The sequence below is a fragment of the Schistocerca piceifrons genome, chromosome 7 (genome assembly GCF_021461385.2).
Source record: "Schistocerca piceifrons isolate TAMUIC-IGC-003096 chromosome 7, iqSchPice1.1, whole genome shotgun sequence".
Classification (NCBI taxonomy): domain Eukaryota; kingdom Metazoa; phylum Arthropoda; class Insecta; order Orthoptera; family Acrididae; genus Schistocerca; species Schistocerca piceifrons.
Window position 1 is genome coordinate 274169628 of NC_060144.1, and position 23507 is coordinate 274193134.

The 23507-nt window shown below is 39.5% G+C and overlaps 1 protein-coding gene across 2 annotated transcripts in view; it reads left to right on the forward strand.

Moving 5' to 3' along the window:
* The window catches only part of LOC124805118 (katanin-interacting protein-like), a 323814-nt gene that overhangs the window by 114097 nt on the left and 186210 nt on the right, over positions 1 to 23507 (forward strand). For both annotated transcript variants that reach the window (XM_047265570.1, XM_047265571.1), the window contains exon 6: positions 5474 to 5611. In XM_047265570.1, coding sequence (XP_047121526.1) covers positions 5474 to 5611 — 138 coding nt within the window. The remainder of the gene's footprint in view (positions 1 to 5473; positions 5612 to 23507) is intronic.

Here is a 23507-nt window from a genome sequence, read left to right on the forward strand (position 1 = left end):
TGTGGAATTTTAGAGCAACGGTTTACTTACTGTTTATTACAAGCTGATTACTCTGTGCCCAGCTGCTAAGTTGTTTCGTGACCATGTTTACTGTCTGCTGTAACTGTTCATCGTCGTCTCCTTTTAGTAGAATCGTGGTGTCATCTGCAAATATGATTGTTTTGTGTGCATCAATATTAAGCTTAGATCATTTATGTACAGAAGAAACAGAAGAGGTCCCAATACGGATCCTTGGGGTACACCACATTTAATTTGTTTATAGTCAGATAAGTGATTAGATACAGTTTTTAGTTCAATATTTGTGTGCTTGTCGCACACTGCCTGCATACGATTTGTTAGGAAGGAACTGATCCACTTGTTGGACAGACCTCGAATACCATATCTTTCTAGCTTTGATAGCAGAATTTTATGGTCCACCATGTCAAAAGCTTTTGACAAGTCAATAAAGACTCCTATTGTTTCCTGTTTTTTGTCCATCAGGTTTAGGATGGAATTGATGCACTCATAGACAGCAGTTGTCGTTGACCTCTTATTTCTGAATCCATGTTGTTCATTACATAGGATGCTGTTTTTATTTATAAATTTCATAAGTTTCTCATACATAACTTTTTCCAGTACTTTAGAGATGCAGGAGGAAATTGTGATGGGTCTGTAGTTATTTACATTGTCTTTATCCCCTTTTTTATATACAGAAATAACTTTTGATGTTTTCAACACATCAGGGAAAGTGCCTGCCTGAAGTGAGCAGTCGCATAAATGTGTGAGTACTTCAATTAGGTTTGATGTGCTCTTCTTTAACATTGTTGCAGGTATACCATCAATACCTGACAATTTGGAATTTTTTAGTCCTTTTATTGCTTTAGCTACTTCATCTTGTGAAACAGAACTGATGTACATTGATCCTCTACATGCACTTATTTTATATTCATTTGCCTGGGTGCTCTTAAAGTTTGATTGTAACATATTTTCAGCAACACCTGTGAAAAATTTGTTAAATGTGTTGGCTACTTCTAAGGGGTTTGTTACTTTTTTATTTTTATGTGATAGTGTTATATTTTTCCAAGGTTGTCTGTATTCTCCACATTCTTTTTTTATAACGCTCCACATAGCCTTTGATTTATTAGCTGAATTATAAATATTTCATCATTATGCATTATTTTTGCTGCTTTTATTACTTTTCTTAATGTTTTGGAGTATTTTTTATAGTATGCGCGTACTACAGGTGAGGAATTTTTTGAGTTACATATTTCATGAAGTAGTCTTTTCTTCTGGCATGAAACCCTTATTCCCTTTGTGATCCAGCTGTTTGTTCTAGAGTTTCCCCGTATGGTTAATGTTTTCAGTGGGAATGCAAGTTCAAAGAAATGGGTTAATGTATCAATGAAAGTTTTTCATTTAGATCGTTCATTTTGTACACTCCTAGCCATTTTTCTTTCTGTAATAAGTTGTTGAAGTAGTTCACATTATGCTGATTATAACTTCGATATGCTGTTCTGAAAGACATGTTGTTAATAATACTGCCTTGTACTTTTATGCTTAATGTTTGAGCAAGATGATCGCTAAAACCTGCACTGAAAATTTTTAGTGAGGTGTTGTGTAAACTCTTCTTGACTAGAAACTGATCAAGAGCTGTTTGGCAAGTTTCTGATACTCGGGTAGCTGCTTTTACTTCAGCCTTTAAATTGTAGGACGTTGCAAGGTTCAAAATGGTCTCCCTATTTCCACTATTCGTGAGGAAGTCAATATTGAAGTCACCACAGATTATCAATTCACAATCCATTTTATTTACTTTATTTAGCAATGACTCCATTTTGTTTAAGAAAAGTTCAAAATTCCCAGATGGTGATCAGTAAACTGTAGCAATAACCAGGTTGAACTGAGTAATTTTTATAGCTGCAATTTCATAATCCTTTTCGACATTTGCCCTAGTTAAGTCAGGTAGTGTAATAAAATCTACATTATCCTTTGTGTAAATTGCTACCCCACCCTGCTTACAGTTTTTCCCGCAGTAGTAAGCAGCCAAGACAAATTTGTTTATTTTCGTATTCTGGATTAATTCTGGGTTAAGCCAGTGCTCAGAAATGCATAACACTGAGATATCATTAAGTTCATGTGTTAATAGAACGTTAATTTCATCGATCTTATTACGCAGGGATTGCACATTATGGTGACAAATTTTTAGTTCGGGCGTATTCACGATTTGGTAATTGGGAATCATATTTACAGCATCACATACCTCTAGTTTAAATTAGGAATGTCAGCAGTGTTGTGTTTTCGTTCTTCTTTCTTGTTTATTTTGTTTTCCTCGCTGTTGGAAGAATGTTCAGGAAGCTGATAAATTGTTCTATCCCTTACAAGTCTTTCTTTAATTATTTCACTAACACGATCACAAACAAATCTTTTCGCTTCATAGTTCAAATGCATTCCATGCTTCGTGTGCAGATTTCGATGCAGCTTGCTTATATCCAGTACATCACACTTAGTGTATTGAGAACACAGTTTCCTTATTTTAATGTTTGTTTTCCAAGTTTCTTTGTTTACGCACGAACTATAAATCAGATCATGCCTATGAGGAAGTGTGGCAACTACTGTGTTTCTGCATTCATTAGCTTGTAAAAAATTCTGTAGCGTTTTCTCGCAAACCTCTGCTTCATATTTTGCCACATCGTTTGAACCAATTATACAGACGATAAAGTCATTTTCTTGCATTAATTTCGTCTGAGAGTTGATGTCTACAACATTTTTACATCCCGCTCCTGGTTTCACTACACTAGTCACTGCTATGTCACTATTTTTCTGACGGAGCATGCTGGATAGATTCCTGCCATGACTGTCTGTTAGTAATAGTACATTACTCTTTTTCCCTGATGATCTGTGTTTGTTGTTGACATTATTTGAAAAAACGCTATTCATTTTCAGTTCACTGACTTTTTCAAGTTCACGGTCATTTGGAGAGTCGTTATCACAGTCACTTGTTTGCAAAACGTGATATTTGTTTTTTTCCGAAAATGTGACAGTTTTAGCAAACTTTGTTGTTCTTTTTGTATTTGGAACACTATTTTTGTACGCCACTTTTACCCACTCGGACGATATATTACTTTTGTCTTGTATCACTTCACTTAGTGTTGGCTTCGATCGCAGATCCCGATTTTCTTTCTTGAGTGAGTCAATATCGCTTCTTAAGGAACTGACTATGAATTGTAAGCTAGCAATTCATTCTTTTAGCGTTGTTATTTCAGTGTTACAATTCTTACAAACTCCCTTTTCAACAGCATAACTATAACTATTTCTCAAGTTAGATTCACACACTTCTACACTCACGGCCATCTTGCTGATACATAAAAATAGACAAACCTTATTTTACAACAAGATACAAGAGTTTGTATTTATATAGTGGTTGTGAGTTAAGCCTTTTAAATGTTAATAACAATTAGTAGATCAGATTGATAAGAAATGGTTTCACTGTCTTGAAAGCAGAGGGGAACTTATAGAGAATGTGTATAGCAGCAGATAGACAATGTTTACATTAGATTCTGGAGTATAAAACTGAGGTGTCCATAATAACCTGAAGGGTTTACTGTAGATACTGATTTCATATAGTTAAGGAAATATTTACTTGATGAAAGGTGATCTTTATGGTCTATAGAGTTCATAGTCTATAGTTGTTTAAGACAGTCAGTATGCAGTAGAGATTTAAACCCAGAAAAATTCACTCTGTTTTTAATTTTGTTTCTATGAGCTCTGCTGAAGATCCAGCTATTTAATTGATTTGTACTCTGCTTCGTAAATTGTTTAATTCATTTTTATTGATAACTTTGTCATAATTTGCATGAGTATCATAAAAAGTTATGCGTCACCTCGGTTCTGAGAGTTCCAGAACCTGTACTGAAAATTGGAATAGAGATCAACATAAACATCATTTCCACCCTTTTTATTGCTCACAAAAACCACACATTGCATATTGTACCACCATACAGCGAGACTTCAGAGGTGGTGGTCCAGATTGCTGTACACACCGGTACCTCTAATACCCAGTAGCACATCCTCTTGCATTGATGCATGCCTGTATTCGTTGTGGCATACTATCCACAAGTTCATCAGGACTTTGTTGGCCCAGATTGTCCCACTCCTCAACGGTGATTCGGTGTAGATCCCTCAGAGCGGTTAGTGGGTCACGCTATCCATAAACAGCCCTTTTCTATCTATGTCTGGAGAACATGCTGGCCACTCTAGTCAAGTAATGTCATTATCCTCAAGGAAGTCATTCACAAGGTGTGCACGATGGGGTCACAAATTGTCGTCCATGAAGACGAATGCCTCACCAATATGCTGCTGATACGGTAGCACTATCAGTCGGAGGATGGCATTCACATATCGTACAGCCATTACAGTGCCTTCCGTGACCACCAAGGACGTACGTTGACCCCACATAATGCCACCCCAAAACAGCAGGGAACTTCCACCTTGCTGCACTTGCTGGACAGTGTGTCCCAGGCGTTCAGCCTGACCGGGTTGCCTCCAGACACGGCTCTGATGATTATCTGGCTGAAGGCATAGGTGACACTCATTGGTGAAGAGAACGTGATGCCAATACTGAGCGGTCCATTCAGCATGTTGTTGGGCATATTTGTACCACACTGCATGGTGTTGTGGTTGCAAAGTTGGACCTCGCCATGGGTGTCGGGAGTGAAATTGCACACCATGCAGCCTATTGCATACAGTTTGAGTTGTAACACGATGTCGTGTGGCTGCACAAAAAGCATTATTCAACATGGTGACATTGCTGTCAGGGTTCCTCCGAGCCATAATCCGTAGGCAACAGTCATCCACTGCAGTAGTAGCCCTTGGGTGGCCTGAGCAAGAAATGTCATCAACAGTTCCTGTCTCTCTGTATCTCCTCCATACTCGAGCAACATCGTTTTGGTTCACTGCGAGACACTTCAACACTTCCCTTGTTGAGAGCCCTTCTTGGCACAAAGTAACAATGCAGACACAATCAAACTGTGGTATTGACCATCTAGGCATGTTTGAACTACAAACAACGTGAGCCATGTACCTCCTCCCTGGTGGAACGACGGGAACTGATCGGCTGTCGGACCCCCCTCCATCTAATAGGCTCCGCTCATGCATGGTTGTTTACATTTTTGGGTGGGTTTAGTGACATCTCTGAACAGTCAAAGGGACTGTGTCTGTTATACAATATCCACAGTCAACGACTATCTTCAGGAGTTCTGGGAGCCGGGGTGATGCAAAACTTTTTTGATGTGTTATTTGCTGCTCCAATCTCTTTGCTTATTTAACATGTTTTATGAGTTGGCAGCCCCTTCATCACTTGCATTGTAACCATTGCTGTTATAATATTCACAGTTCACCTGCTGAAACTTTTTACCTGATTTTGTATTAGTTGTCTGATTCAGTTACTGCCTTTTTGCTGAATTTTTAAGCAAGTGTCGTGCATATTTTATCATTTCAGAATTATAACAAATCAAGAATCCATTCCTTCCGAGGTGCCCGAGATGTAGAAATTACTCTAGATAATAGGCTTATATTTTGTGGGGAGATAGCACGCGCCTCTGGTGGCATTTTGGGAGGCACAGAAGCATTTGGAGATGTAAGTGTATTAAGTCAAATTTTTCTATTTTTTTTATTTTTTAAGAATCTCTATTAATTAGACAGAGGTACATTTATGTTGTTCAAAGGAATTATGTTTGCGATTTGATGAGGCTAGCAACTATATTTCAGCTTTCAACTTCATGAGAATAGTTCACTTTGCCACTGATTCCACTGCCCATGCTGTTACAGCAACAACCTCTTGTTGTGAAATACAGTTCAGGGGAACCACCAAAATACTACTGTGTAATCATTGTTTGAATTTTTAGTGTTTTTTGTAAGCAATTCAACATGTACCTGAAAAAAAAGTGAATTTCATTTTTATTATTATTGTAGAGATACATGTACATGTGTACATGTAATATAGCTAATGTCAGCAATAGAAAACATTTAATATCACGAAACTTATAGTGAGCAACAGTTGCGATAAGGCTTACAAAGAACAACATGTTCAAACTTAGTTTACTAAAATCTTTAATTATGCAATATTCCTCTCTCTCTCTCTCTCTCTCTCTCTTTTTTTTTTTTTTTTTTCCTTGAGCTGATTTGGAAAGTTACTGTCACAGACACCATTCTGTAGGTTTTTAGGCAGACTTATTATTACTCTGATACATTAACTTCATACCTGAGTGCTGAGGCAAGTGCAAAAAGAAAGAGGAATAAGTAAAAAAGTAGTCATGGTCTACTTCAGGAAAATCAGTTGGTAATGACTGCAGGTAAGCTGTCAGTATTTCAGCTAGTGAGTTTACTGTATGCTGGGGCCATCAGGCAACTAGCTGAATTGCTGGTAGGGCTCTCTGTACCCAATATCCTGCCACACTGACCCATTGACCTCAGCTCAGGTCATTGTGATCATCTTCATCATCATTGTCACTGGTTACTGTCGTAAGCCATTAGAGATTCACTTCTGAATATAGGCCAGCTATTCACTTCTGGATAAAGGTTGCCTCTAGACTTCTACATGTATTTTCTACAGGTCAGTGTGTCTCTGTTTTCTTATCTCTTGGATTTTCAACAAAGTACTTCCTTGGTCCATGTGCCATCTATTTGTCTGCATGTGTGTACTGCCCACCCCTTCATTTCACTTTCATTAAAGCCATAATTACATCTTCCACTCTAGTCTGTCCCCTGATCTATTTGTTTGTTTCCCCATTTCGTATAATAATTCTCAACATGACTCTCTCTATTGCTCACTGAGTGCCATTCCATTTATGAATTTCTGAAATTGTGTGTGGCACTTAGAGTCCCACTTCATGGGCTTACCATTAAAACTGGCCTCTTCTGTCCTTCTGCAATAACCTTGATCTTTTACAATACCATCAGCCCTTCACCCTCACCAATCAGATCCTTCATGATCATAAAATTTAAGCTCAGACCATACTCGACAGCCTGTACTCCTTTCACAAAACCCTTTTACTCAGTGGTTATAATCCCCTGAATGCCATCACTAGAATAGAAACTCATGCCCTTCAACAGTGGGGACAGCATTCCCAGCACCATCTGAGGAAAGTGTTCCAGCCACTCCTCTCATATGCCTGCATGGCCAAGAAAAAGCTACTCTGGTCTACCCCCCCCCCCCCCCCCCCCCCCAAGTCAACCCCTCATAGCTGCTGACCATATTTTACTGATTTACTCTGCCTTCCACATCCCCCAAAACTTCCTCCACTCTACGTGAAACACACTGTTTGTGAACACCTAGCCCATAACATTTTTACCAACCTTTCTGCCAAAACCATGATCCCTGTAGAAGCCTCAGTATTTTCTAAAGCCCTCAGTTTCAACCATGCTGGTCTTGTAAAGGACCTTATCTCCTTTACTTGTTCCCTGCAGTGGAAGCATTTCTGCACTACACACTCCACCTGACAACAGCCAACCGAAACCCTGTATAGAACATTGTTTACAACAGTTACAACCTCCCTCTAACTATGATCCACCTCCCCTTCCACTCATTCATCCCCTGGTAATCTTTCAGGGATTTGTCACTTCTAGCATTGCCTCTCTTTCCTTTCCTAAATCCTTCCCTGTGGAACACATTGCTATTCATAACCTGCAAAACAATTCAGACTTCTTGCAGACAAAGGCTCTACCACAGTAGTCTTGAATCATTGTGATTATGTGGCCGAGTGTCTCCACCAACTTTTTTACACCTCTGCATACAACCCATGATCCTATTCCAAAAGTCCAACATGACCTCCAGTAGCCCCTCAAGGTGTTGGGTCCATCCCAAAAAACTTACTCCTGAGTCCATCCCCCTCCACACACCACTACTCCTACCAAAGCTAGTCCCCAAACTCACTCTTAGGTCTACCTACTGATTGTCCCATTGTGCGTGGGTACAATGCTTCTGCAGGATGAACCTCTCTGCCCTGTTGACCAACATCTCCAAACTATTGTCTGTTACCTCCCATCCTACATTCGAGACACTGTTTCCTTCCTTCACCACCTCTCTACAGTTCCTTTCCCTTTACCACCCAACTCATTGTTGATTATTGTGGATGCAGTATACTTGTACACCAACTTTCCCCAAGACCATAGACTTTTCTGACATCCTGCTGAACCTCCCATCCTACATTCAAGACACTGTTACCTTCCTTCACCATCTCTTCACAGTTCCTGTCCCATTACCACCAGACTCCTTGTTGATCAGTTTGGAAGCAATGTCCTTGTACACCAACTTTCCCCATGACCATAACTTTTCCCAGTGTCCTCCTGATACCAAAACCCTCCAGCTCTTTCCTAATTCTACTAACCAACCACTTCCTGACCCACAATTACTTTACCTGAGAAGGGCAAATGTACAAACAAATCTGTGGTATTGCCATGAATATTCATGTGGCACCATCATATGCCAACTTATTTGTGGGCTGTTTAGAAGAATCCTTCCTATACAGTCCACACCTAAAACCCCTCGTTTGATTCAGATTCATTGACAGCTTTTTCTTGATCTGGACTCATAGCAATGACAACCTTTTCTCTTCCCTCCATAAACTCGACACCTACTCCCATATGCACTCCACTTGGCCCTTCTTGATTGAACAGCCCACCTTCATAGGTGTTGAGTCATGCCACCCGTGGACACTGCATCTGCAGTAAGAAGTAGGAGTTGTCAAAATACACCGATAACCTTATTAGAGCCTTTAATGTGAGATGGTATCCTATCAGCCTCATCCATAAACAAGTGTACTGAGTCATCTGCTTCTCTGACACCAGTTAACCTGTTAACCAACCACTGACCAGCACCCCTCTGATCTCTCAGTACCACCATGGCCTTAAAAGGTCAACCACATCCTCCACCAGGGTTTTAACTACCTCTTGTGCCCTGAGATGGAGGCTATTGTACTCACATTAGCCAAAGCAGTGTTTCACAGCTCACCCACCTAAAGAATAGTGTTGTCCATCCATAGTCCAATTCTGCTCCCAATTGTGCACACCATGGGCAATCCCCATGTGCTATCCCATATACCCACTGACCAGCTCATACTACAGTCCAGCCACAGGCATTTTCCACCCAATAAAAGGCAGGGTCATGTGTGAAAACAGCCACGTTATGTATCAGCTATGCTGCAGTTATTGTCAAGTGACCACCTGTCTACTCATGTGAATGGCAGTACTCACGTGAATGGCCACTGCCAGATTGTAGCGAACCGCAAACCTGACCATCCAGTTGCCAAACATGCTGCACATCATAACACAAATGATGTCAACAGCTACTTTACGAAGTAGGCCAGTTAAATATTCCTTTCCAGCACAAGTTTCTCTGAACTACGCAGGTGGGAATTGTCTCTCCAGCATATTCTGTGGTCTTGCAATCACCCTGGCCTGAACCTCTGTTAACCTGATTTCCAATGCTTCACCTTACCTTTTCCGTTCTCTCCTCTGTCTACACCACACCTCCTCTGTCCATATTGTGTACTGCCTCCTCCAACCACTCTTCCTCCTGCCCTCCTCACCACACATGCATTCTCTCTCTCTCTCTCTCTCTCTCTCTCCCTCCCTCCCTCCCTCCCTCCCTCCCTCCCTACCGCCCTCCCTCCATCCCTCCCTCAATCCCCCCCCCCTGGCCATTTCTACCTATCTTCATTCCAATTTTCCTCTCCTTTCCCCCCCTCTCTCTTCTCTCTCTTTCCCTGTTTCTGTACCTCTCTTTGTTCTACCCATAGTACTCCTTTCATTGTGTGCAGCCATGGACTATCTGTCATAACAGCTGCCTCTTTCCCACTGCACCCTCCTTGTATCCTTTCCTACCCTCTCCCCATTGCTATCAGCTCAGGCAACTGCTTTCAGTAATTGATAATCAATAATCAGTCTCATTATGCCCACAGGACTGTGCGTTTGGGTGTCTGTGTGGTTGTGTGTCTGTGTGAATGTGTGTACTTTTACTAGAAAAGGAGCAAGAGCTTGAAAGCTAGTGGGAACACTGTTTCCTGTTACATGGGTCTATGCTCCACACATCACTTCACTATAATTGAGTGGTTGCCTTTTCCTTATTTTATGTTTTTGGTTTTAGAAACGTAATTTAGTTGACCAAAAAAGCTTCATGTCATTTATACTATTCTGTTTATTTCTGTTGATGTTCTTTCAGTCATCTTAATATACTCTAAATACCAACAAGAACTCGTCAGCTTTCTGTTGATGTCCATTCAGTCATCTTCATATGCTCTAAATACAAACAAGAACTCATCAGCTAGTTAATTTGAACAGTTTTTCTGCCAGTGGGACTGGTTATACATTACTTTAATCTTTTCATAATTGATTTTCAGGTCAGCATACAAACTTTCTGTGTTACATTATTCCATCCAGGGGTAAACAGTACTATCTTATCAGCAAAATAAAGGTACTGATCCATTAGATTTTGGGTTGCAACTGTAGAAACTTAGTTTCTTCACTTGATATTTCAACTGTATTCCACAATGCCTGTAGCCACAGTTACACAATGGCTGTCTAAGAACTATGCATAAGTTGAATCTGTGGTTGGATGCCTGATGCATGCTTGGATAACACTACATCAATAGGTGCTGGACAGTAGGTATGTCTTAGTGAGTCGATCAAAGAAAGCTGCAGGTTCTGTGCTTTGTGCAGATTGAAACCACCATTTCTATTAATCCTCCTTCATATGAATTTCTACTGCTTTCTTCATAATTGAATCCCAGGATGATGAAGGCATTGGCTGGCCACTATGGCCGAGCGGTTCTAGGCACTTCAGTCCGGAACCGCACTGCTGCTATGGTCGCAGGTTGGAATCCTGCCTCGGGCATTGATGTGTGTGATGCCCTAAGGTTGGTTAGTTTTAAGTAGTTCTAAGTTTAGGAGGACTGATGAACTCAGATGTTAAGTCCCATAGTGCTTAGAGCCATTTTGATTAAGGATTTGCTAGAAGTTCAACATTGTCATAACAGCAAAGAGTGACCTATGTTAATGCAGTAGTCTGCTACAGCCATTTACCTTCGGTGTTCCATACACCTTTCAGGGAGTGTACAGACTTGAGGACAATATCAAATGATGATGGCATCCTCTTGGGTAAAATATTCCGGAGGTAAAATAGTTCCCCATTCGGATCTCCGGGCGGGGACTACTCAAGAGGATGTCGTTATCAGGAGAAAGAAAACTGGCGTTCTACGGATCGGAGCGTGGAATGTCAGATCACTTAATCGGGCAGGTAGGTTAGAAAATTTAAAAAGGGATATGGATAGGTTAAAGTTAGATATAGTGGGAATTAGTGAAGTTCGGTGGCAGGAGGAACAAGACTTCTGGTCAGGTGACTACAGTGTTATAAACACAAAATAAAATAGGGGTAATGCAGGAGTAGGTTTAATAATGAATAGGAAAATAGGAATGTGGGTAAGCTACTACAAACAGCATAGTGAATGCATTATTGTGGCCAAGATAGATACGAAGCCCACACCTACTACAATAGTACAAGTTTATATGCCAACTAGCTCTGCAGATGACGAAGAAATTGAATAAATGTATGATGAGATAAAAGAGATTATTCAGATAGTGAAGGGTGACGAAAATTTAATAGTCATGGGTGACTGGAATTCGAGAGTAGGAAAAAGGAGAGAAGGAAACATAGTGGGTGAATATGGATTGGGGGAGAGAAATGAAAGAGGAAGCCGTCTGGTAGAATTCTGCACAGAGCATAACGTAATCATAGCTAACACTTGGTTCAAGAATCATGAAAGAAGGTTGTATACATGGAAGAGGCCTGGAGATACTGGAAGGCTTCAGATAGATTATATAATGGTAAGACAGAGATTTAGGAACCAGGTTTTAAATTGTAAGGCATTTCCAGGGGCAGATGTGGACTCTGACCACAATCTATTGGTTATGACCTGTAGATTAAAACTGAAGAAACTGCAAAAAGGTGGGAACTTAAGGAAGACGAGGGCTAGTAGAAATCCTTGGGTAACAGAAGAAATATTAAATTTAGTTGATGAAAGGAGAAAATATAAAAATGCAGTAAATGAAGCAGGCAAAAAGGAATACAAACGTTTCAAAAATGAGATCGACAGGAAGTGCAAAACGGCTAAGCAGGGATGGCTAGAGGACAAATGTAAGGATGTAGAGGCTTATCTCACTAGGGGTAAGATAGATACTGCCTACAGGAAAATTAAAGAGACCTTTGGAGGTAAGAGAACAACATGTATGAACATCAAGAGCTGAGATGGAAACCCAGTTCTAAGCAAAGAAGGGAAAGCAGAAAGGTGGAAGGTGTATATAGAGGGTCTATACAAGGGCGATGTACTTGAGGACAATATTGTGGAAATGGAAGAGGATGTAGATGAAGATGAAATGGGAGATACGATACTGCTTGAAGAGTTTGACAGAGCACTGAAAGACCTGAGTCGAAACAAGGCCCCCGGAGTAGACAACATTCCATTGGAACTACAGGCGGCCTTGGGAGAGCCAGTCCTGACAAAACTCTACCATCTGGTGAGCAAGATGTATGAGACAGGCGAAATACCCTCAGACTTCAAGAAGAATATAATAATTCCAATCCCAAAGAAAGCAGCTGTTGACAGATGTGAAAATTACCGAACAGTCAGTTTAATAAGCCACAGCTGCAAAATACTAACACGAATTCTTTACAGACGAATGGAAAAACTAGTAGAAGCCGACCTCGGGGAAGATCAGTTTGGATTCCGTAGAAATATTGGAACACGTGAGGCAATACTGACTTTACAACTTATCTTAGAAGAAAGATTAAGGAAAGGCAAACCTACGTTTCTAGCATTTGTAGACTTAGAGAAAGCTTTTGACAATGTTGACTGGAATACTCTCTTTCAAATTCTGAATGTGGCAGGGGTAAAATACAGGGAGCGAAAGGCTATTTACAATATGTACAGAAACCAGATGGCAGTTATAAGAGTCGAGGGACATGAAAGGGAGCAGTTGTTGGGAAGGGAGTAAGACAGGGTTGTAGCCTCTCCCCAATGTTATTCAATCTGTATATTGAGCAAGCAGTAAAGGAAACAAAAGTAAAATTCGAAGTGGGTATTAAAATCCATGGAGAAGAAATAAAAACTTTGAGGTTCGCCGATGACATTGTAATTCTGTCAGAGACAGCAAAGGACTTGGAAGAGCAGTTGAACGGAATGGATAGCATCTTGAAAGGAGGATGTAAGACGAACATCAACAAAAGCAAAACGAGGATAATGGAATGTAGTCGAATTAAGTCGAGTGATGCTGAGGGAATTAGATTAGGAAATGAGACACTTAAAGTAGTAAAGGAGTTTTGCTATTTGGGGAGCAAAATAACTGATGATGGTCGAAGTAGAGAGGATATAAAATGTAGACTTGCAATGGCAAGGAAAGCGTTTCTGAAGAAGAGAAATATGTTAACATCGAATATAGATTTAAGTGTCAGGAAGTCATTTCTGAAAGTATTTGTGTAGAGTGTAGCCATGTATGGAAGTGAAACATGGACGATAAATAGTTTGGACAAGAAGAGAATAGAAGCTTTGGAAATGTGGTGCTACAGAAGAATGCTGAAGATTAGATGGGTAGATCACATAACTAATGAGGAAGTATTGAATAGGATTGGGGAGAAGAGAAGTTTGTGGCATAACTTGACCAGAAGAAGAGATCGGTTGGTAGGACATGTTCTGAGGCATCAAGGGATCACCAATTTAGCATTGGAGGGCAGTGTGGAGGGTAAAAATTGTAGAGGGAGACCAAGAGATGAATACACTAAGCAGATTCAGAAGGATGTAGGTTGTAGTAGGTTGCACAGGATAGAGTAGCATGGAGAGCTGCATCAAACCAGTCTCAGGACTGAAGACCACAACAACAACAACAGACTGACTGCCCAATGTATTAAAATCCACACTCGCGAGGAATCTTGTAAACCAACTCTTGAGAGCATCAAGTCATTTTTGATGGAATCCGAAACTGCTGGTGTCATCAGCGGGGTCCGAAAGATAGTTTAACGTTGTGCTTGGTGAGATGCAACCTATTTTTGATGACAGATTTTTCACATATAGTAGGACATTCATGAACTGAAAATCCTCTACTTCTTTTTTGTAATTCTGTATGTCCGTTTTTAATTTTATTCGTAGGACCTTGTGTATCAGTTGGGAAAAGTACGTACTTGTTTCAAAAACTCTTTTTAAGAAAAAAAACCTCACCGTGCCAACTGCTGTTCGCAGCATTGCCGTGTGCCCTATCCACCATAGTTTTGAGAAGGGTGGCGACAATTGTTTGCACATAAATACAAGCCCGTATGATGCAGGTTCCTATAAACTTTGTACCTCCAGGTGCCATCATCTTAGTGGCGAACCAAAACATCCAAGAATGGGAAGCATCCCACATTTTTGATTTCTGCTGTAAAATGAATATTTGCATGGATGTAATTTAGATGGTGTAAAAATTCATATAATTCATCTCTACCATGGGGCCACACTACAAAGCTTCATCAACCTACCCTGTAAATACTGTGGGTTTTAAAGATTGGATTAGATTAGATTAGATGTACTTTCCATTCCAATTGATCTATAGTGATGAGATACTCTGGGATGTGGAACCTGTCATACATTATAAATAGAATACATTATAAATCTTTATAAAATAAGAATAGATATTTTAATGTATTTCCACAGTCCCAAATGAAATTGCTCTAGTGGATTTGGAATCATATGCAATGTTCACATTATGTGATATTATTAATAACATACATGCCTCATTCAGTTCCGCTAAGAAATTCGTCAGCGGATTCGAAGGAGTTGGCTACCAATAAATCCTTTAGACTGTTAACAAACTGAACAATATTTTTATGCCTGCTGTCATGTTATTGAAAATGTATTGAAAATGTATAATAATAGTGGACACCTTTCTGAACCAAAATAAGCGACTTTAAAATGTTTGTGAAAGTTATTCTTATTTCTAGTATTGATTCCAAGAACTGAGTTGTTGGTTTGTAAAAAAAGATATATTTTTAATGACAAATTTCATTAAACTAGTTGACCACTGCACCTTTTTCTCAAAAGACCTCCATAGGCTACCAAGGCTGACAGGGACTACCCATAGCCATAGTCTGTTCAAAAAATTCATTATCAACTAAAAATATGTTGATGTTACAACATATGTAATCAAAGCTTAATCTTGTCATCAACAATTTTGCCAATAATAGATCAATAATTCTAAAGGGGAACCTTATTGAATAAGTAAACCATCTCAAAGCTGACTAATAAAAACAGAACTATTCATTTTGAGTGATTTAAGTTAGCAAATAAAGTCTGTGAGTTGCATATTTTATGAGCACATCTTCTCATAAGGGGTCTAAATAGCAAGGCTAAGTGTTTGGTGCTATTGTAATTTGGAGAGCCCGTGTTCTCACTATGGGTCACATAAGAATCGCAAGTGGTGATAACCTGTAGGCAGAATTTGAACATCTTAAAAATGTGTTCCTAGAAAATAGATATTCATTCCAGATACAGAGAGCACTTGATACATAGAAACGGCAGACCAAAAACAAGATTGAGATTTTAGGATACCAGCTTACCTGCCATGTACTGGGATTGCTTCTACGAAAATAGGCAGAATACTAAGAAAACTTAATGTTTAAGAGATATTTTGTCCTCCAGCATTTGCATTTCTGGTTTCAGTCAAAGACGATATAGAGCTGTGGAAGGCAGTGTGTTATAGAATTCTGTGGAAGTGTTGTGAATGTTATATAGGGTGACTCATGCACTATTCAGGATCATATTGTGGAGCACCAGTGGCATAATCACCTCCTCCAAGCCAGAAAATCTGCAATAGTTAAGCATTGTATTTTTATTGGTAGTTCAATGACTTACAATGAAGCAAAAATTGTGGCCAGCACTTTGAACTTTTGGAACTCCGTCATTAAGAAACCTGTGGAAATACAACTACCTGAGCACCTTACCAATTCAGTCTGTGATTTCTTGTTATATACTGCATGGAATCCTGTCATTGGAAAACTCAATACTCTGTAGAGCCGTCATTGTTTTGCAATTTTATTGGATGAAGATTAATTTGTTATCAATAAAGCAAGCTTCCACCATAGACAGTACTTGGAGCAAGGCTCAAGAAGTGGGACAAATTTTCAGATGAATTCAAAGTTAAGGAAGAAATGAGGCATCATATGACTGTATGTGAAAGAACAGTTAAACACTGGACACCATTCACCCACTAGTCAGTGTTGAAATAGGGTTAATAGTGTGCATCCAGTTTTTCTGCTGAGTTGTTGTTTCCATTTTATGCAATAGTATTAAAGAACATAGTTAGTATCAGAAATTGAACTTGGTTTAAACAGCAGCATGAGACCAACAGTAGATCACAATCTGGTTGGAGTCCATACTATGAACACACATAAAACTTGTAGCACGTGAAGAAGACAGATGGGTCAGTTGTCAAAATATTGTGCGTAAAATGGAAATAACAACTCGGCACAACACTCAGAAGCACACTATTAATCAGTTGCACTGAGAAAGCCTGAGAGATCACCTCACTTCACTGTAGGCTGAGGAGGTTCTTCACAACATACACAAGTTGGATAAGTTCCACCAAAAGAAAGGTCAACTCCCCAGTACACAGACCTTCCTAACAAGGTGTCAAGATGAACAAGTTGTACCTAAAGTCAAAAATCACATTAATACTCCAGCAGTGAATAGGATAATGTGCCATGCAAGCCTGGCTGTAGTACGAGAGAGAATTTGTGGCACTTGACTAATGCTGAATGCCACTTCAAAAAGAGCTTTCCCATCTGCATTTGTATATGTCAGCAAAACTTTCTACAGATTCTTGGGAGTGGGTTGACACTATGACATGGTCACAAGCAGAATTAAAAAGCAGAATACCTAACTTCTGTGGAGCATGTTGTTGCTTCTCTCCCACTGGAAGCAGTTAAAGAGGTTTGCAGCGAAACTTGTAGAGCACACACACATCTCCAAGGGAGGATGAGCAGCATTGAGAAATCTATGAGAGGATAAGGAAAATGTAGTTCTGCCAGCCATTAGGGGAAATGTTAGGGTTTTGGTGTTGCATGTGGACTACAATAAGAAGATTTTCAGTTTTTTTCACAGGTAAATGTTGACCCTACGAATAAAATTGAAAGGAAGATGAAGACTCTTCTCAGTGAGTCAGGCTTGCCAAATAACAACATTAAGGGTCTTAAAAAATGAGCGACAGTGCCACCATGACTATATGTCCATTCTAAGTTATTCGAGCAAGGAATTTCTCTAAGACCTAGAGTTAATAATACTGGCAAACTTACATACTAGCTGGCAAAATATCTTAAACACATTCTCAGCAAACATGTGAGGAAGTTTGAACATCACAGTTTCATCTCCTCCAACTTTGTACATAACCTCAGACAACTGCCACTACAGGACATGTATATTACGGCCAGTTTTAATGTAGTCTCCCTCTTTACAAGAGTTTCATTTTCTCATTCCATAGAAAAGTCTGATGATTGTTTCACAGAACTGATTTCCTGTTTGACAGAAAATGTTATGAAGAAACTAATGGGTTGCGATAGGTAGTCAGTTATTTCCTATTATTGTGAACCTTCATACGGACCACTTTTCAGCAAATATTAGAATCTGTTGAGTTGAAACTGTGGTGACAGTACTCCAGAGAGTACCACACCAAACACTCGTAGTGCAGCTGCTGTGTGGGATGGCAGTACGAACTACATTGAGGTTCACCAGAGGCCACAGCTGCCAACCCATGGACGTCACATGTGTGGATAGCATTTGGTTGATGCCTTGTTAAATATACTGGAGCACTGAGCTATGGCAGAGAGCTCTCTTCAGTGCGCTGAGTCGTGTACAATCTCCAGTTACCACCAAGTCTACAAGCTGCAGTGTTCGTCGATTGTCCTCGACACTTAGGCTCCGAAGACATCTTGTGCCAGCTCGGGACTCTACGTAGGCTTCACTCAGAGACACAGTGACCAGACTTTAATATTTTAGAGGACTTGTAATAATTTCAAACATCTACTTGTGCTGGACATTTCACAAGAAGAAGCATCATTTAAGTTGAGTAATTCTTCATATTTAATAAATATAATGTTGTTAGTAAGTGTTGGGAAGCTTTCTGATTGAAGACAACCTATGCTGTCCTCCTGCATTCCCAACAGAAACCAGTATGTTTCTATGGATACATGAACAACACATTTGTCAGGTGGCCACATAGAGTACAAAAGCTTCAAGAGTTCCTGGAACACTGGTACTCTTCACACTGTAATGCATCATTAATAACAGAACTTGAAAAAAGAGCCCAATTATCTTTCCATGAAGTGTTAGTTAAGAGAGGAAAGGATGAGTCCCTGGGTCAGAGTACATACAGCAAACCTAAGCACACTGATCTCTATCTCCGCACCTTTAAGTCATCACCATCTCTCGCAAAGAAATTTGGAGGTATAGACTTTGGTCCATAAAGCTCGAATAGTTTCAGACTAAGAAAAACAACTCCTACAAATAGTGTTGCTAAGCAAAGATTGGTAGACTCCAATGGAAAAATGACATTCTGTGTATTTTGTTCCCTTCAACTAAGACAAAAATTATTCTTTGTAATGTTAAGGGTTATCTAGTTCTCTGAAATCCAGGTGTGTATCACATGCCATGCTTATGTGAAATATCTTATGAGGGACAGAACAGTTGAGGAGAGATGCAAGTAATACCAGCAACATACCCAGCTAAAACAACCAAACGAGTCATCTGTAGCCAAGTACTGCCGTGAATATAATCATGAAATTAAATGCTATGAGACTAGTATCGTGGTGCAAATGCCAAGTTTGTGGGACAGCATAATAAAAGATTCTGTTGAAATAAGAATGTCAGAAAACCTAATAAGCAGCATGGAGGTTTAAATTTAAATAATGCTTGGGGTCTGGGTCTGGCATTCTTAAAATCTCACTGGCCATCACATCCACCACAACTGGAGAATGCTGAGAGAATTTGTGTTTCACAGAATGTCAGTCTGAGCTCTGAGAAACAAAAGAGTGTCAAAGAACATAGTGGGCATTATGAACTATAAATAGTGGCATGAAATCAACAATAATTCACAGAATGCTTGGAGTCCATGCAGCAAGTACAAATAACAGCAAAACTCCTAGCATCTGAAGAGGTTGGTTGGGTCGGTGGTCAAGATAATATGCATAAAATGGAAACACCAACGTGGCAGAATACCCAAAAGCACTCTAGAAAACGTTAGAGATCACATGAAATAGGGTATCTTCAGCCGGGCAGTGGATAACTGAGAAGAAAATGGAGGAGTCTCTGCACAATGACATAATTCAGCCATCAGAATGTTGTTGGTCATCCCCCTTTTGTTGTAGTAAAGAGGAAAAATGCCACCCAGCTTTTGTGTGTTAATTACCAGCAACTGAATAAAATTACAAAATAGAATGTATATTCAATGCCACTCATTGAAGACACTGTGGACTGCCTGATGGAGCAAAAATATTTCTTTGCTATAGATATGCAGATTGGGTAATGAGAGATTGAGATTGATGAGACAAACTGGGAAAACACTGCTGTCAGGACTGGATGAGTTCAGAGTTATGCCGTTTGATCTGTGCAATACTCTAGCCACCTGTGAATGCATGAAGGACATCTACTTCAGCATTTTAAATGGATGTGCTTGACAAATGGGTTGAAATATGTCTTCAACATAGGTCTTTGCCTGTATCTGACAAAGTGCTTCTTCGTCACCAGAGAAGTATAAATCTTGGGGTACCTGGTTGATGGATATATATAGTCTGTCCTGACCCAGAAAAAGTAACAGCTGTAACAGATTTTCCAGTTCCTCGGCACATTCATGATGTCAGAAGCTTCCTTGGAATGTACTCCTTGGGCAGATGGTTCATAAAAGTATTCATTTACAGTGCATGATAAATTCAAAATCTGTTGCAGGCAGATGAAAAATTTTCTTGGAGTGAAGAGCAAGAAAGATGACAAGCATATGAAACAATGGAATGTCCAGGATGGGATAATGACTATATTATGAAAAGGATAGATAAAGTGGTGATGTTGAGTCGCAGACAGGTGCAACAGAAAGACTGCTAAACAATTAAGCTTTTGTCCAAAAGGCTCTCTTCTGAGTTAGACTGTACACATACACATGCATGCACACAAACACAACGCACACACACATGACCACTGTGAGGTGTGTTTATGTGATTGTATGGTGCCTAATGTTTGGGCTGAAAAGCTTAATTGTTTAGCAGGATTTTTGTTGTGTCTGTCAGTAAATCAGCATCTCCACCAGTTTTTGAGTAGAAATCTATCCTTTTCATAATAATGATTAGAATATGAGGATGTACTGTCACTGGTTAGATGCACATTCATGAAGCTTAGTCCATTCCAAAACAGTGTGTCACTGCTTTGTGAGAAGAAGGAGCATTGCTATGTGCTGTACATCATTCACCATGATGTAGTGGTTATAGGGGCTTGCTGGTGATGGTGGAGATCACCAATTTGAGTTCTGTCCCCTGCAATTATTTATCATTTAAGATACGTAGTTTGTGGAAGAGTTTGGAAATTACTTATTTGCGGGTAGAGGAACATTTGATGAGTGTATAAATAGAAGCATTATCTTCTGAAGCAAGCAATTGAGCTCTGCATTTTGTGTTTGTTTATTGAAGGTGCTTTCAGTGTCACACTATAGTTCCTGTTATTGTAACTTGATTCCAGATTACATGTAAAAGGAAAGGAAATTAGGTACTTGGATGCACATTTATATCACATATCAATTCTTGGTAAAGGGAAGTCTAGCAGTAAATTGCTGGTATTACTTTTAAAAGAAGATTTTTTTTTTTGTGTATTTGAATTATTAATTTGGTTGTCATCATTTAAGTTATTTATTGGAGTTTTGCCAAATGTGAGAAACATTCCAAGTTCAAAAGCCCATGTATATGTGATCAAAGTTAAACTGAATAGTCATACAAGCCTTTGGAGTAAGTTTTATATATCCACTAATGAAATCAAAATACACTGTTTTTTACTGATAGCATTGCTAGACTAGCTTTTGATTGCCTCTTTCAAACGTCATCTGTGCGTGAGCCCTTCTACTTATGTCAGGTGTCGATTAATTTTTTTATATATTAGTCATTCCAGAGAGCAATGACTTTGTGGACTCCCTGGACAAGCTCCAGTCTGAAAGTGCATTTTGTATAAAAAAATTTTAAAAACCTAAAAAAAAATTGTGTAGTAATTGTAGTAAGGACAGTTCTGGCAGAGTATAAATAATTTAGAAGTGAAGCAGACTACCCACTGAGTAGTGACTTTGAGTCATCAACAGGCACACAAAAACAAGAAAGACATGTCTGAAAGAACATATACCATCTTCATATAGTTAAGGCTAACCAGCCGTTAACCTTCTTCTTCCATGCAGATGCACACGTATTGCCCGAACCCTTATGGCACTCAGTAAGGTTGTCTGCCACGAGTAATGAGTGTAAAGGGCAGGGGAACTACGAATGTGGTGTGTGTATGTAAAGTTGGGAATGTGGGTCTCACGGGGAACATTGAAGGGATAAATCCCTGCAGTCGCACTATCCTCTGTGCCCTCAGTGGCTCAGATGGATAGAGCATCTGCCATGTAAGCAGGAGATCCCGGGTTCGAGCCCCAGTCGGGGCACACATTTTCAGCTGTCCCCATTGATGTATATCAACACCTATCAACAGCTTAGGGTCTTGATTTAATTATCATTTCATTCTAAGAGAGCTGCATGGTCACCAACATGTCCGAAAGAACAGATACCATCTTCATATACCACAACAATTAGTTCACTTCCAATGCCTTCTCCAGCTTCCTTTCTTGATGTGTTTGGATCCTGAATCCTGGGTCTGGCTCTTTTTATTTTGTATGCCATCACACATGATATCCACACCAAAAACAAAACGCACGCGCCGCGCGCGCACGCACGCACACACACACACACACACACACACACACACACACACACACACACGCACACACACACATAAAATGACGTTAACAAAATATACACATTTCAGTCACAGCATTAACCAAACACTACTGGATCCTTCTGCACAAGATTCGATTCAGCGTCATGTATACAATCATTATAATCACAGAGAGTGGTGTACATTAGATAATCTTCACACAACATTGCATGATAAAGCCAAATTTTTTAAGGCTGTCAATTAATTGTTGTGACTGGGACACCAGATTCATATATTCACCTACTTTTAGCATTTTAATGGCATAGCTTAGTGATTAGCATGTGAACTTGATATGTAAAATGTTGAAAGTTCGAATCTCATTAAATGCAGTGAAATTATTTGTGTTTCTGACTAATCAAAAGACTTTGATTATCATTTTTATTCAGTTAATTGGTTTAAATGTATTTGTTTAGTTTCTAATACTTTGCCAAGTAATTTTCATCATCATATTGGTTTTTTTCTTTGCTCCTATATTTCTTCCTATCATTCTTTTCTCTTTTGGAATCTGCTTGTGTCATCTGTAATCTGTAACCAAGTGTCAGCCAGGAGTGCTCTGCTGTTGGTAATATGTAGCCAACCAATGACAGCAAGAAATTACAGTTTGCTTTCAATGCTAAAACTGAAATTTTGCTGCAGAAGGTAGCTATGCAAACAAACATATTATGAAATTTTTCTGTTTTGAGTTTGCTCGTAGAGATTGGCACTAAATGCCATGAACAAAGCGAGCATGATTTTAGTTCTGCCATTGTTGATTGTTGTTTTTTCAGATACGTTGCACGTCATGAGGTTGTCATCAGTTTGAGACATGAATTTAAATTCAGGGCTACAATACACATTGTCTGGTGCAGTTGAGTCATTGGTCACTCAAAATCAGCTGTTGACAGAGTGTTTACCATTTCTGTAATACCTCGCGGTGGCCACTTCTAACATTGTTCTGCTGTACCTATTAACAGCATTTGTGAAGTGACCCAATGTGTTTGTGTATTGCCTCTAACTGAGTGGCAGCCAGCAGCGGATGTGACAACACTGCAATGGCAAATTGACAGATGTAATTTTAATTGGACTGTAGTCCACCTGCTAACATCCAATCTTGGCATTGTGTGTCCAGCTGGCACAATGTGTGTGTGTGTGTGTGTGTGTGTGTGCGCACGCGCATGTGCGCATGCTCCAGCTTGTCAAAGGATTATTCCAAACAGTAGCTAATTTTATTTCTCTTTTGTGTGTTCATGTCAACTACTTAGTGCTTGTGCTATTCAGTGAGTTCTCCTTCACTCCTAAATTATTTGTCAGTAATTATAGTCTTTAATCTGACTATGAAGAACTAATTTTCCAAGAACTTGTTGTTTTATACTTAACAATCCACTTAATGCGTATTCGTTCCATCTGAATTTGACAAATTATCAGGAATAGTTTTTCCCCATCTTCTTGCCATGCATTGCCTAATGTGAGCATCTAATGTTTCAG